We start from the raw sequence: 15,644 nt of genomic DNA, 5'->3' as shown, positions 1-15,644 counted from the left end.
AGACTAGAATTATGAATTATAATTGTAGTATGAGAGTGTATTTTCTCCATACATGTTTTGAAGAAAACTAGCATTTTAACAGTGCTTTCCCCAGCCAGTCATTCATCCATTCATTCAGTCAAAAATTACTAACATTGCGGATGGAGACACAGTCGGTCAGTGTCTACAATAGCTCCCTGGCAACCCTGGATCATAACTGTTGGCTCAGTATCTTCATTATTTCATATTTGCACATGGTTAAACATATGCTATTTTTATGCTTTCTCACATTTGAAAGTTCTGGATTTCATTCGGCATGTAATTTTACTACCTCAAAAGTATTTTTAATTTTCTCATGAAAGGTTTAATAATATATAATTACACAAAGAACTAATTATTGAGGGTAGCTAATCATTACCTTCTGTTGACAGTTTTTTGGTAATTTTACTTTTAACGTGGACCTCCCCTGCAGGGTATTCGAGGGAAGCAAAAAGATCAAGAAAACAAACACATAATGTATTCTAGTTGTTAGGATTTGAGAGGAAAGTGGGTCTTTTAAAAAATGGCCAAATTTAAGTATACTTTCTTTGTCCACCCACCCTGTCTTCTAAGCTAGAGACAGAAATATGGTGTTATAGGGGAACAGATCTTTTCAGTTTAAACCTTTGAAAATTAGGACTTATTCTGGTAAAACACACCTTTCTTGCTTTTTAAACAATCTTCACATAAACAATTTCTTCCAAGTGTCTAAATTACTTTTCTTTACTATAAGTTTATTTCTTTGAATCAGATCTTCAGTGATAACACAAAAAGAGAAATCAAACTGAATAATCTCAATCTCCTCTTAGAACCAATGCATCAAAATCTTAAGCAGTGTTTTTTTGTCTCCTCTGGATGCTTTTTAAGTTGTTTGTATCTTTTGTGGTAATTTAGGATTCAGCAACAAAAGAGTTTTCAATAATGATGGTTTTAGGTTATAATCTCATAAGTGGTTCTGTAACAGTGGTAATGACACAGAGAAGGAACATGTACTGATCAGTGCAAAGCTGTAAAGTTCCCTCACCCACTTAAGAGACCAGAGAAATTAACACTTTTAACAGAGGGGATGGGTCACCCAGAAATGAGTCTCTTTCTTTCATAATAAAGATAACATGTTGATTTTCAGTATCTGAAATGATCAAATATTGACATTTGTAATGTGAATCTTTATAAAGTGTTGATAAATTCCCTTGTCATATTAGTACTGGCTTTTGCAGAATAACTGTCCAAGGAAAAGAACCAGATGAAAAGGTATCTCATCCCTGTGAAACAAACTGAGACCCTGCATGTAAGCTATTACTAACGACCACTAGTCAGTAAGGGAAGCATCTTCTTATTCATGCATCAGAGTTTCATTACAGTGATAAAATGTTTGCTAAGATTTGCACCACTGTTGATTCCAACATTAGATGCAGAGAACTGGTCATGAAGTCCTTGACTAAGACTCACCCATGATATATTTATAAAGTTAATTCCTAGCGCTTAGTTAGTAAACAAACAAAAAACAGACCTGTCTCAAAACACTTGGGATACTGCATATACTTCTCTTCTAGAGTGTTACTTTTACAAGAGCAATTTGACAATGCTGAATGAAGGCCACTCAACACCACAGTGTCGTGAGGCCAGAATGTACAACTACCACTTTTGAAAGGTTAGGTCTCTAATATGAAAAGGTACAACTCTTCTCCTTTTCTGCTCCTAATCTTAGGCAAGAGACTCTCTTTTTCAAATTAAATGAAATAAAAAAATACATGGAATGTTCATTATTTTAATACAAGGAGAAAATGCATGCTTAATACACTCCATCTGTAAAGTCAACATAAAGTAAAGCAGAACAGCATTTAAGGAGTGTTCAAGACAATAACAGAGGAGAGTCACATGACTTAACATCTTTAATTGCTAAATCAATGGTAAAGGCATTAAGTCCAGTGTTCATGAAGCAGAAGTGGGGATGAAGTGGGGGTACACTGGGGAGAGAGGATGAGAATGAATCAACAGAACTTCATTTCTGACTGGCACAGATTTTAGTCAGTGGGAAACTCAAAGCTTCAGGTAAGAACACAATATTTAAATTTAAGTGTTGACAAATAAGCAGACGTGCAAAACTGAAGCTCAGGAGGAAGGGAAGGACTGAAAGCATAGATGTGAGACTCTTCATAATGGAAACGATAAGTTTCCCAGTGAAGAATACACAGAGAAAGCAAAACAGCAGATGGCTGGACATGAACTTTAGCAAAAGCTCACATTTATGAGTTGTAAAGAAGATTAAGGTCAGCCAGCAGAAGCGAATGGAAAAGTCTACCTTCCTTGGCTTGCCACCAAACTCCCTCACCTGAAATAAAGGTGATGTGGTTTTGAACTGCACACCACGGGCAGGAATCTCTCCCCAGGAAAGGCAAAACCTCCCAGGGCACTGTATTCGACGTTGGTGACTGGCTCCCCCAATTCCATTCTATCTTTTTCTAGACTCATGAGAAGCCAGGGATCTGGATGCAGATTTAGTTCCGCACATTAGACAGACCTGTGGGCGATCTGGAAGGTGAAACTGAGGCCGAAGCAGCAGGCTTCCTGTACCTGAACAGCTGTTTCCTATGGCAAGTGATAAGATCCTTGGAGGGTAAGCTACCTTTCACAGCATTTCACTGTCACCCTCCAGCTTTCCTGGGCTTTAGGGAATAACTGTCACAGTCACAGCCACTTGATCTGACTCCCTGGATTATAGCTTCAAGTGTCCGTTCTCCAGCTCCCTAGTGCTGTAAGGCAGCCGAGATTGCTTCAGCATACTTTCAAGTAGTGGCCTCACAAGCGGTAGCTTCCCTAGAGCACAAGAACCGGTTACTTCAGGAGCATCTCAGGAGGCCGAGACCAGGACCCGTTCCTGTAGGCTTCCCATAATTAAATGAAGACCTGACCCCTTGTTTTGAATCCCCTTCTACTTAGAATACGTGGGTGGTTTCTGTTTCTTGCATAGACGCAGTATTTGGTGGCTGAAGAGGCTGGAGAAATCAGACCCTCGAAAACGTCAAAGGGAGGAATCTGGGATTAGATAGATAACCTGAATGAATGTGAAGGCAGTGATGACCACCTGCAACTAGTGGAGAATGGGATTCTCGGAACCTGTGCGGCACAGGAGCAAAATAATGACTTAAATTATGACCTATGGTTTTCTGAAATAAGCACCTAGAATGGAGCTTATCAGAATAAGCAGCTGCTGGGATAGACCATGACGAGAACAAGGCAGATGGAACTGTGGGGTGGACGGCTGCTCCCGACTCCACTGGAGAACTTAAAAAGGAAAATGACAACACAGGATTTAAAATGACTGGCTCAAGGCTCCAGTCAGACTGTGGTACTCCAAGCTGCCCTAAAATAATCTTAACCTTACAGACACAATAGGGCTGTCATCGCCAAAGTCAGAGAGTCTAATCTTGTGAGTTGCTGAATTATAATGTATGTGGGCAAGTTAAATTTCCAGCTTCAACAGGGTCTCCTTTGTGAAAGTTAGGACTCTTATTAAAAGAGAAAACTGGAAAGGAAAGTACTTGGGTAGATTCAAACCAAAATGAGCTACCCTTGTTGGAAGAGGCTTTTCTTTCTCAGTCTGAAGAGGCTGGTCCTGCGTTGCTTGGAGATCATGTAATCAACCCACCTTCCACGAGGGAATAAAAATTCTCCTCGTGCTCTGTCCCTCTACTTCTTACTCCCTTCCCCTTGCCAACTGCTTCAATACCTAGAATGAGATTTAGAACCCAGCAATCCAGCATGTCCTCAGGAGACAGGTACAAAGCCTGACTCAAGAGGAAAAAAACATACATGCTAAAAGAAGTGCAAGACTGTGCAAATTCATGTCGGCAGTCGGGATGCCAGATAAAATACAAGACACTGAGTTAAATTTTAACTGTAAAAAATAATTTTTAGCATAAGTAGGTCCCAGATATTCCATGGGACTTACTAATACTAAAAAAGTTATTCATGTTGATCTGAATACAAATTGAATGAGACGTCCTGTATTTTTTTCCTCCTGAATCGGGCAATCCTAATTGATAAAAATCTAGATAATTCAAAAAAATTCTAAAGGTTCTGAGCAGTAAAGAAGGACCATTACGTTCGTTTTTCTGATGTCACTGATAATTCATCAATTTGCGTGAACATGCCAAGAAGCACCGATTGAAAATGCTGGCCTGTATAGCCAGGAGGTAGAAGCAACCTAAGTGTCCATCGACCGATGAATAGATAAAGATGTGGCACATATATACAACGGAATATTACTCAGCCATAAAAAGAAACGAAATTGAGTTATTTGTAGTGAGGTGGATGGACCTAGAGTCTGTCATACAGAGTGAAGTAAGTCAGAAAGAGAAAAACAAATACTGTACGCTAACACATACATATGGAATCTAAGAAAAAAAGGTTCTGATGAACCTAGGGGCAGGACAGGAATAAAGACACAGATGTAGAGAATGGACTTGAGGACACAGGGAGTGGGAAGGGTAAGCTGGGACGAAGTGAGAGAGCAGCATGGACATATCTACACTATCAAATGTAAAATAGATAGCTAGTGGGAAGGAGCCGCATAACACAAGGAGATCAGCTTGGTGCTTTGTGACCACCTAGAGGGGTGGGATAGGGAGGGTGGGAGGGAAACACAAGAGGGAGGAGATACGGAGATATATGCATATGTATAGCTGATGCACTTTGTTATAAAGCAGAAACGAACACACCACTGTAAAGCAATTATACTCCAATAAAGATGTTAAAAAAAAAAAAAGCTGGCCTGAACATCCGGAAGTGGATCTAACACAGTGGTTCCCAAACTGTAGTCCCCCAAACCCAGCACCATCCAGGCCCTCACTAGATATGCAAATTCTCAGGCCCTACTCCAGACCTACTGAATTAGAAACTCTGAGTTAGTATCCAGCAACCTCAATTTTAATAAGCCCTCCAGATATTCTTGAGTAAGAGCCTTGAAACACAGCCAAAAGCATCTATTCCTACTCTTCTGCAAAGGGACATTTACCAGAGTGACTACACACATGGGAAAGGGGACATACCCAGAATTTTCAGGGACACAGACTCTAAGCCGATGCTAGTCTCTGGGGATCCAAAATGTCACTATATTTTCTACCGATCTGAGTGGAGGCTTTCTGGGGGTTAGGAGATTAAAAAAAAATTAGATCCAGTGGATGCATGAAACTATCCGTGGTTATTTCCCCAGTTTCCTGAATACATAGATGAAATACTCTGAAATACACAGAAATACTTTAAACCTAGCAGGATCCCCACATCGGTTTCATGATCTCTACAAAGATACAGGGTAGCAATTCCATCATATTCCCAGTTAACTTGCATACCTGGTTTGTGCAAAAGATGAGTGAATCTTAGAGATGAACTGTAGGTTACTGGAAACTTATCAGGTGATGATTCTTACTTGCAGAGATCCAGATGTGTCCTCCTTTCCAGCATAAAATCAGCACAGTTGCTGACATGTGATAAGCATCTATCAAACTAGCAAGTTCTTTTCTATCTACCCCAGTAAACACAGCCCATCAGAAGTAGTTTTCTTTCATCTGGCAGGGATGCCAGTACACGGTCACTGTCTTACGTCAAGTATATTAACCTCTCTGGTTGTCATAATGCCACTGGATATCATTTGATGACATGAGGTTGACTGTGGCTGGTGGGAAAGAATTTCAGGTATGCTAGGTGCCTAGTAAGTCACAGGCAGGTCAAGGGGAAGGAGAGAGAATCTATGAAAGCCCAGGGACCTGCTACATCGATGAAGTTTCTGCGGGTCCAAAGGTCCCCTCCATCTGAAAGACACACTGCTTCACCTTGCACTCTCTGTAAGGAAAAGGCAGGCGAAAGTTTTGCCGAGCTTTTTTCGGTTTTGGAGGTAGCATAGACAACGTGTGTATGTGCTGCTCTAAACAGAGTATCGGTGTATGGTGTCAGATGGAAGCAGGGCCCAGCTCAAGGAAGACTCTGCAACTGCTCCAACCTGGGGCCACTCGGGCCTTTGTTCCTGCAGAGCTAAAGGCACTGCAAGTGTCTACAGCAGATCCAAATGCTGCAGGACGACTCTGGCACATGCCAACAGGAAAATACAACAGAAGCCTCTAGCGCTTTGGAGCAGGGCCATTTCTTTTTCAGATAGTAACTGATCTCCTTTGGAAAAACTGCTCTAGGCTTGCTTCTAGAGACTGACGTTCTGACCAGAGAATACCAAGTGATCATAAGACCTCAAGCGATATCTTATACACCAAACCATAAAGCTAGACAAGTGCAAGAATATACTCCATCATCAAATGGAGGCGGTAATATAAGCGATCAGCCTCGAGCAGTGCCTGAAAACCCATGTAGGTTGTATGAACAGGTGGCTCACACTCCCAGCATACCTACATCTTCTGGACGGCTACTTCTCCCTCCAATCATGCCTAGAGCCTCTGGGAGATCCCTATGACCAGCTGACAGCGGGAAGAAAATAATTCAAGCTTGGTTTAGAGATGCTTTCTCAGATTGGCACTAGGTGGAAGTTTGCTGAATCATTATATCCCAGAAAGGGGTGACCCTGTCAGTAGAAAGAAATCTTTTACTGCAGGCCAAATGTCAAGCAGTGTATCTATCTGATTTTCACTTTATGGCAAATGAAAGATAGTGAGATGTATGGAACTATATCAAAATAGGAGCACCTCCAGGGGAGGCATCAGAGGTAGTTGTCAGCACAGTGGAACAGTTATGTATTGTTATGGGACTTATTCCAAGAGGCAAAGCCTAGAACCTGCTCCTTCGGTCATTCCAAAATTTTGTAAGCATCAAAATGCCTGTATGAAATCTCTTTCTGCTGAAAATACCTAGAATGCTTTCCATTCCCTGCACTTAATCTCGACATAAGAACACACACAGACATGTGACCTGAATGAGCCGTGTATTTAGATTTTTATGAAGTCTGTAGCATCCAAATCTTTGCATTCTGATACAGTCTCTCTTCACAGACACCATTCAGTAGTTCTACCTACCAAGTAAATTAATAACTCCATCATTGTAGCAAGCAAAAAGTTTGATAAGGTCCTTGAAAAGAAGCATAAATGCAGCATTTATGACACCATTTGTTAGTTCATTTGGATGTACCTAGAAACAGATGAAAATTTCATAAGTTAACTGCAGATCATCAAATGACAATTTTTCTCAGAGCATGTTAAGAAGTCTCAAATGACTAAGAAATTCATTCATATTCACCAAATGCTGCATAACTCTTTGAGTAACACTACCAATATCAAAAACTGGATTGCCTATTTTTTTTGCTTCAATTTAAGTCAATGAAGTTAGTCCTATCAATTATAAGACATATATACATTCTATGTGATTAATGATCCACAGATAAATCCAATCCAACTTTTGAACACCTGGACTCCTGCTGCTTTCACTATGCCATATTACATTCTTCTCCTTCCCCTGTGTAATGATCTCTGTGGAAGAGTTCAGGCTCCAGGGGCCTGCAGTGACTCAGAGAGGAAGCCTAGCATAGGGAAAACATACCCTAGCCGTCTACCCCTAAAATAATTCTGGAGACTCACAGTATTCACCCACCCAACAAATACTCTAATCACTAGCACCAAGAAGAATGATTTCTCTCCATTTCCCAGTCCTTGCTCACAACTCCTCGTGCTCTGCTCTTTTTCCTTTTCTGACTTCTTTTCTCCTTTAAGTAAGACAGTACCAACATCAACGGTAAGGAAAGCAAAGAAAAATGAATAATAAGAAAAAAAGTTAAGAGAAGCAATTCCATATATACCTAGTGATGTCCTTACTGTCAAATCTGTCAAAAAACAGTAAGATGGTTTGCTGCTTTAAATGAAATTTCACAGGAGTTGGGTGTTGTGACTAGGATAGACGAAACCATAATCTTAACAGAGATTTTAGTTACTAATATTTGAGGAAAATCTTTGTTTTAGGCAACCACCAAAACAGAGGAAAGATAACAATGTGAGTTAAGAATCTTCCTACAGGGCAGAACATTTTATTTTCACAAATCAGGTATGTTTCATTAATTAAAATTTTTAGTTTGAAATAAACTGCAAATCCACACGAAACTGTGAAAAATATAGAGATTCCCATGTACTACTTACCAGTTTCTCCCAGAGGTAAAATCTTGCAAAATTATAGTACAGTGTCACAACCAGGATACTGTTATCAATACAATCCACCCATCTTACTCCGATTTCCCGTTTTTACCTGTTGTGTGTAAGTTTAGTTCTACATCATCTTATCGCATGTGTAAGTTAGTGTATCCACCATCACAGTCAAGATACAGGTTTGGTTTTAAGAGACAAGCCACGTTGGCATTGGCAGGAAGAAGGACCATGACGAAACAAAAATAATTCTCTTCCATGGATGGTGCCATTTAAACAGACTGTATAAAACAGGTTCTAATAGCAGGCTGGGGTATTAGCTGCCTGCACGTATGTTTTGCAGCTACTTTATTCTGTCAAACACAACAGGAGGCCACCATCCTGCTCTGAACATGGGGATCCAAGAATGCACCACTCGTAGTTTCCCATGACTGAAGTAAACACCTGTAAACTTCTCGGACAATCTGGACAACCAAAATCCTCTATTCCTCACTGACAGCCTAAACTAAGTGTTCATCTAATTCAACTATATGAGGGAGACCTAAATCTGTCTCCTGAGGAAATTCCTTATCTGTAGCCCACCTTCAAATAAAAGGCAGCATGATTGTGTAAGAAGCATTTTCTGGTGAGGTACGTACGTCGAATTCCAGCAGTGCATCAATCTGTCCCTGTAGTATGGGCATACTCTTCAGTAGTTTCTCAGGAGCCATTATCCTCATGACACCATCAGCCCTACAATTTAACAAAAACCAAAAAGGTAAAACTTACTTGTATGTGGAAAATTTGAGACCACATGCATTGTTCCAAACTGTTTTCCTCCTATTTCCTTGTTAATCTCCTGGGATGATTCTGAGATGTGAAGAGGCTTTGGCTGGGTCCCTTCTCTATACTCCTTCTCACCCACATGCATTCCTTAACCACAAAGGCTGTGCTTTCTATGCACTGCCCTCAGGAAGAAAGCAATGTGGTCTGGATAAAAGAGGCCAGCTGAATTTATGAATGGATTTTTCTAAATCTATAACAGAAATAGTAGTATTAAAAATCTAGGTTTCCTAAACCCCAGTTTGTTTGTTTTTGAGAGAGAGAGAGAGAAAACATGTCTTGGAAGTCTTCAAAACCTGTAGGACTGGGAACAGAATTTATACTATTAACCATCAAGTGAAGAAAAAGGCATTCTGATTTGCAGTTTGGTCAAAAAGAGCTGAGTTTAACCAGCTGTAGAAAATGTGACTGGAGGTTAGCACTGAAGGGTGCATTGTAGGGGGCACTGAAGCCTGCACCCACCCACAGGCCTCTTAGGGAGCTCCTGTATCCAGAGATGGTCAAGAAGCAGCAGGAGTGAAACAGCTGAGGAAAATGCCCAGGTGACGTGACGGTGCTGATAATGGCAGCTTTCGGTCTCTCCCACCTCAACGGTAGGGAAAGCATCCCAAAGTGCCCTTATGTGCCCACTCGGCGGTGCAGAAGTTTCTAAGAAGGCTGTGGACATCTTGTGGAGAGGTCACAGTCCAGCTCGGAACATCAGGCACGGCTGCCCAGGGCCATGTAAGAAGTCAGAGGAAGGCATAGGAACTAGAATCATCTCTAATGAGATGGGGATGAACTCAAACCTTAATTTTATAAAATCTTCACCCACAAGAAACTAGTTTATTTTCAATAGGCAAGTTTATATTTTTCACTACCATGATAAAAAAAAAAGTAGTTCAAAGCTAAGTTGAGGTCAGCTATCAGAAAACAGAGTTATATCTCTTTGTGTGAATTCTTGAGACTAAAATATTAAACTTTGTACAATATGTTGCTATTATTTCAAATTAGGAATGGATACAAGATTTGCACAGATCTATAGCTGAACACTTTTGATTAAACTCAAACATCTATTTAGAGGGAAATAAACAGCAATTATGAATTAAACATGCAAGGAGTCTATATCAATGAGATTTTTCCTAATCAATGGTTAGTATTAATAATTAGTTCAGATATGGTGTGTTTTCATGTGTTTGTGTGTGTGCATGTATAACAGTAGGACAGTGTTATCTGTTCTCCAGATCTGTGACAGATCTCCACACACACATACAGTTCAGTTTCACCTCAATCAAAACACAATGAGATAACTATTGTCGACTACAGCCATGTTCTTTTAAATGAAACTTGTTTAAATTCTCTCCATTTAAAATTATTTGAAGGTATAATATAATAACTGTTGAAGAATTCTGAGTTGATTTTAACAAAATAAAATGTTGTACCATGTCAACTCTGAGCAGCAAATCAGATTTTCTGCATGAAAATATAAATAAGTAACATTGCAACCACAAGGCTAACTTGCATAATATTATTGAGTTTTTTTTTTAGGTTATTATAAACTGGGCCTTCGTGATCAAAACTAGTTGGCAATTAACTTAGTTAAGATAAATCAAGTATGTCTCAAAGACTTCTTCTGCTCAAATAAATATGAGAAAGAAAAAACATACCCCTTCTTCACTCTGGCAAAATCAAATGCCATCTGTCTGTAAGAGAAAGCCTTTTCATTCAAATATCTACTATAGCGCCTTATGAAGGTAGACATATCATAACCTGGGGAGAGAGGCAGAGGAGATAAAACTAATTAATAAAATACCTTCAACTGTGCTTTGCTAGCTCCAATTTTTTTTTAAACTCCTCAAATATAAATAATTCTAAGATGAGGTCAATAAGTGTACCAGACAGGCCTCATTTAAAATCCTACTTCAGGCAAAAATATTTTTGGCATGAGACATTCCAAGACTATTCAATTTAGATATGCTACCATCTTTGTACAGAATGCCTTTTCTGATTTTTCCTTGCATTTTTGTTCACTGTTGCAGATTTAATACATGTAGCTATCTGAGAACTATCCACGTGCTTGGTGTGCTTGCCTTATACGTTAAGTGACAACCAGGATATATGCTGAATGAACAAATGACTGCAGTACAAATGCTAATAATTTACAAAAAAAACATTTAAAACTGGATTATTTTTCATTGGCAAAGTACTTTTTCATTTCATTGTCTCTTACACCTTCATTAACAAACAATTGTGGATCTAACGTACCCACTGTTACTTTTTAAGGTAAACACTGAAAAAGACAAGAAATAGAATTAATGTATAATTCATATGCTGAGTTGCATAACAATTAAGTATTTTAAAGCTAATATAAAGTAACTATGTAGTTAGGTTTACATTTTTTTCCTTGTATATCCAATGGAGCTATCAGTTAACACGGATTTTTAATTAATAACCTCACTTCAAAAATCAAAAAATTCTGCATCAAAAACATTAGCAAGAAAATTATAAAACATAATATTCTCACCATGGGATCCACTTTTGTCCAAAAAATTACTGAGATTGAATAGTGTATTTCTAGAGGCCAAATACTGAATAAATCTCTGAAAAACAAAAGTCAGAACTAAACATCAATATTCTGAAATCACTACTTTAAACAAGTTCTGATACTAAAGACAATTTTCTAAAAACATAAATTCTCATTGTGATCTTTTTTACTCAGTATAAAGTTTCCTAGTCTGTGGGCTTTCTCTGAGGGGGAATAAAAACTGATCAGACCCACTGAAATAGAATTAAATTGTGTGATCTTTCATTTCTGTATATAACAGAAACACGGCAATTTAATAGGATTCGGTAGGTATCCCATATAAAATGGCTAATTTTTAGTTTAGTCAATATTTTCCAAAATTAAACATTTTTATGAAAGCAATTTTCACACAGAGGCACAAAGAATTACTTCCCAATGGGAAAATAATTTTGTTGTTCCTTTCTCCTAATATTTTTGTCCATTAATACATTTACATGGTATATACAGATTTAACACTTTGATATCCCTAACAAAATGTCTAACAACATATTTCTGAAAAACAGCTAAACAGTAGATTAAAATTGTACTCCAGATGACTCTGAACCATATACTTCCTCTTATTTTTCTCCTAATTAGTGAAAGCTTAAGAAACTTAAGTCATCACCAGCCTCCCTCCCCTGCCAGAAAAAGAAAAGTTAGGTCTACATGGCTTACCTCATTTCCATGCACCATGAGATGATGCGTAGTGACTAAAGCTTTAAATACAACCACCCAGCTACTGTTTGTTGCCCGCTCAAAGAGCGTGTCCGCCATCTGAGGAATATTAACATTGGTCTCATTGGTAGCCTGGATCAAATCTATGGAAATAGAAGATTTCAGTCAATATCACTAATGATTGCATAAAAAAATTTCATTTCAAATTTTAAACATTTAAACCTGTTGAGTTTATGAGTCCAAAATTGCACTGACAACAGCTAAAAAGATTTTCAAAAATTAAATGTCAGAGAGATTGGTTCAAGATGGTGGAGCAGAAGGATGTGCTCTCACTCCCTCTTGCGAGAGCATGGGAATCAAAACTAACTGCTGAACAATCATCGACAGGAAGACACTGGAACTCACCAAAAAAGATACCCCACATCCAAAGACAAAGGAGAAGCTGCAATGAGATGGCAGGAGCGGTGCAATCACAATAAAATCAAATCCCATAACTGCTGGGTGGGTGACTCACAGACTGGAGAACACTTATACCACAGAAGTCCACCCACTGGAGAGAAGGTTCTGACCCCACGTCGGGCTTCCCAACCTGGGGGTCTGGCAACGGGAGGAGGAATTCCTAGAAAACCAGACTTTGAAGGCTAGCGGGATTGCATTGCAGGACTTTGACAGGACTGGGGGAAACAGAGACTCCACTCTTAGAGGGCACACACTAAGTAGTGTGCGCGTCGGGACCCAGGGTGATGGAGCAGTGACCCTATAAGAGACTGAAACAGACCTACCTGCTAGTATTGGAGGGTCTCCTGCAGAGGCAGGGGGCAGCTGTGGATCACCAAGGGACAAGGACACTGGCAGCAGAAGTTCTGGGAAGTACTCCTTGGTGTGAGCCCTCCCAGAGTCTGCCATTAGCCCCATCAAAGAGCCCCGGCAGGCTCCAGTGCTGGGTCGCTTCAGGCCAAACAACCAACAGGGAGGGAACCCAGCCCCACCCATCAGCAGTCAGCAGATTAAAGTTTTACTGAGCTCTGCCCACCAGAGCAACAGCCAGCTCTACCCACCACCAGTCCCTCCCATCAGGAAACTTGCACAAGTCTCTCAGATAGCCTCATCCACCAGAGGGCAGACAGCAAAGCAAGAAGAACTACAATCCTGCAACCTGTGGAACAAAAACCACATTCACAGAAAGACAGACAAGAGGAAAAGGCAGAGAGGGCTATGTACCAGATGAAGGAACAAGAAAAAATTCCAAAAAACAACTAAATGAAGTGGAGATAGGCAACCTTCCAGAAAAAGAATTCAGAATAATGATAGTGAAGATGATTCAGGACCTCGGAAAAAGAATGGAGGCAAAGATCAAGAAGATGTAAGAAATGTTTAACAAAGACCTAGAAAAATTAAAAAATAAACAAAAAGAGATGAACGATACAATAACTGAAATTAAAAATACACTAGAAGGAATCCAGAGCAGAATAACTGAGGCAGAAGAATGGGTAAGTGACCTGGAAGACAGAATGGTGGAATTCACTGCTGCAGAAGAGAATAAAGAAAAAAGAATGAAAAGAAATGAAGACAGCCTAAGAGACCTCTGGGACAACAATGAACAAAACAACATTCGCATTATAGGGCCCCAGAAGGAGAAGAGAGAGAGAAAGGACCAGAGAAAATATTTGAAGAGATTAGAGTTGAAAACTTCCTTAACATGGGAAAGGAAATAGCCACCCAAGTCCAGGAAGTGCAGGAAGTCCCATACAGGAAAAACCCAGGTAGAAACATGCCGAGACACATAGTAATCAAATTGGCAAAAATTAAAGACAAAGAAAAATTACTGAGAGCAACAAGGGAAACATGACAAATAACATACAAGGGAATCCCCATAAGGTTAACAGCTGATTTCTCAGCAGAAACTCTACAAGCCAGAAGGGAGTGGCATGATATACTTAAAGTGATGAAAGGGAAGAACCTACAACCAGGATTACTCTACCCAGCAAGGATCTCATTCAGATTCAATGCAGAAATCAAAAGCTTTACAGACAAGCAAAAGCTAAGAGAATTCAGCACCACCAAACCAGCTCTACAACAAATGCTAAAGGAACTTCTCTAAGTGGGAAACACAAAAGAAGAAAAGGACCTACAAAAGCAAACCCAAAACAATTAAGAAAATGGTAATAGGAACATACATATCGATAATAACCCTGAATGTAAATGGATTAAATACCCCAACCAAAAGACACAGACTGGCTAAACAGATAGAAAAACAAGACCCATATATATGATATCTACAAGAGACCCACTTCAGACCTAAGGACACATACAAACTGTAAGTAAGGGGATGGAAAAAGATATTCCATGCAATTGGAAATCAAAAGAAAGCTGGAGTAGCAATACTTGTATCAGATAAAACAGACTTTAAAATAAAGAATGTTACAAGACACAAGGAAGGACACTACATAATGATCTATGATATAACAATTATAAATAATATATATGCACCCAACATACTAGCACCTCCATACATAAGGTAACTGCTAACAGCTATAAAAGAGAAAATCGACAGTGACACAATAATAGTGGGGGACTTTAACACCTCACTTACACCAATGGACAGATCATCCAGACAGAAAATTAATAAGGAAACACAAGCTTTAAATGACACAACAGACTAGATTTAATTCATATTTATGGGACATTCCATCTAAAAACAGCAGATTACATTTTCTTCTCAAGTGCACACGGAACAGTCTCCAGGACAGATCACATCTTGGGTCCCAAATGAATCCTCAGTAAATTTAAGAAAACTGAAATCATATCAAGCATCTCTTCTGACCACAACACTATGAGACTAGAAATCAATTACAGGGGAAAAAATGTAAAATACACAAACACATGGAGGCTCAACAATATGTTACTAAATAACCAAGAGACCAGTGAAGAAATCAAAGAGGAAATAAAAAAATACCTAGAGACAAATGACAATGACAACACGATGATCCAAAACCTATGGGATGCAGCAAAAGTAATTCTAAGAGGGAAGTTTATAGCAATACAAGCCTGCCTCAAGAAACAAGAAAAATCTCAAATAAACAATTTAACCTTACACCTAAAGGAATGAGAGAAAGAAGAACAAACAAAACGCAAAGTTAGCAGAAGGAAAGAAATCATAAAGATCAGAGCAGAAATAAAAGAAATAGAAACAAAGAAAACAGTAGTAAAGATCAGTAAAACTTAAAGCTGGTTCTTCGAGAAGATAAACAAAATTGATAAACCATTAGCCAGACTCATCAAGAAAAAGAGGGAGAGGACTGAAATCAATAAAATTAGAAATGAAAAAGGAGAAGTAACAACAGACACCGCAGAAATACAAAGCATCTTAAGAGACTACGACAAGCAACTCTATGCAAATAAAATGGACAACCTGGAAGAAATGGACACATTCTTAGAAAGTTATAACCTTCCAAGAC

At 39.1% G+C, this 15,644-nt stretch overlaps 1 protein-coding gene across 6 annotated transcripts in view; it reads right to left on the bottom strand.

Annotated features, from left to right (window-relative positions):
- SNAP91 (synaptosome associated protein 91) overlaps positions 1–15,644 on the bottom strand; it is a 159,250-nt gene that overhangs the window by 93,143 nt on the left and 50,463 nt on the right. For 5 of the 6 annotated variants that reach the window (XM_027091414.1, XM_027091410.1, XM_027091435.1 and 2 more), the window contains exons 3-7: positions 12,187–12,329; positions 11,473–11,548; positions 10,616–10,718; positions 8,786–8,879; positions 7,035–7,146 (exon numbers count right to left, since the gene is read on the bottom strand). In XM_027091414.1, coding sequence (XP_026947215.1) covers positions 7,035–7,146; positions 8,786–8,879; positions 10,616–10,718; positions 11,473–11,548; positions 12,187–12,329 — 528 coding nt within the window. The remainder of the gene's footprint in view (positions 1–7,034; positions 7,147–8,785; positions 8,880–10,615; positions 10,719–11,472; positions 11,549–12,186; positions 12,330–15,644) is intronic. The other variant, XM_027091445.1, reaches the window with a different exon arrangement.

This window comes from Aethalodelphis obliquidens, unplaced genomic scaffold (genome assembly GCF_003676395.1).
Source record: "Aethalodelphis obliquidens isolate GAN/ISIS:26980383/991018 unplaced genomic scaffold, ASM367639v1 scaffold3, whole genome shotgun sequence".
NCBI lineage: Eukaryota > Metazoa > Chordata > Mammalia > Artiodactyla > Delphinidae > Aethalodelphis > Aethalodelphis obliquidens.
This window is presented reverse-complemented; position numbering and strand designations above follow the sequence as displayed.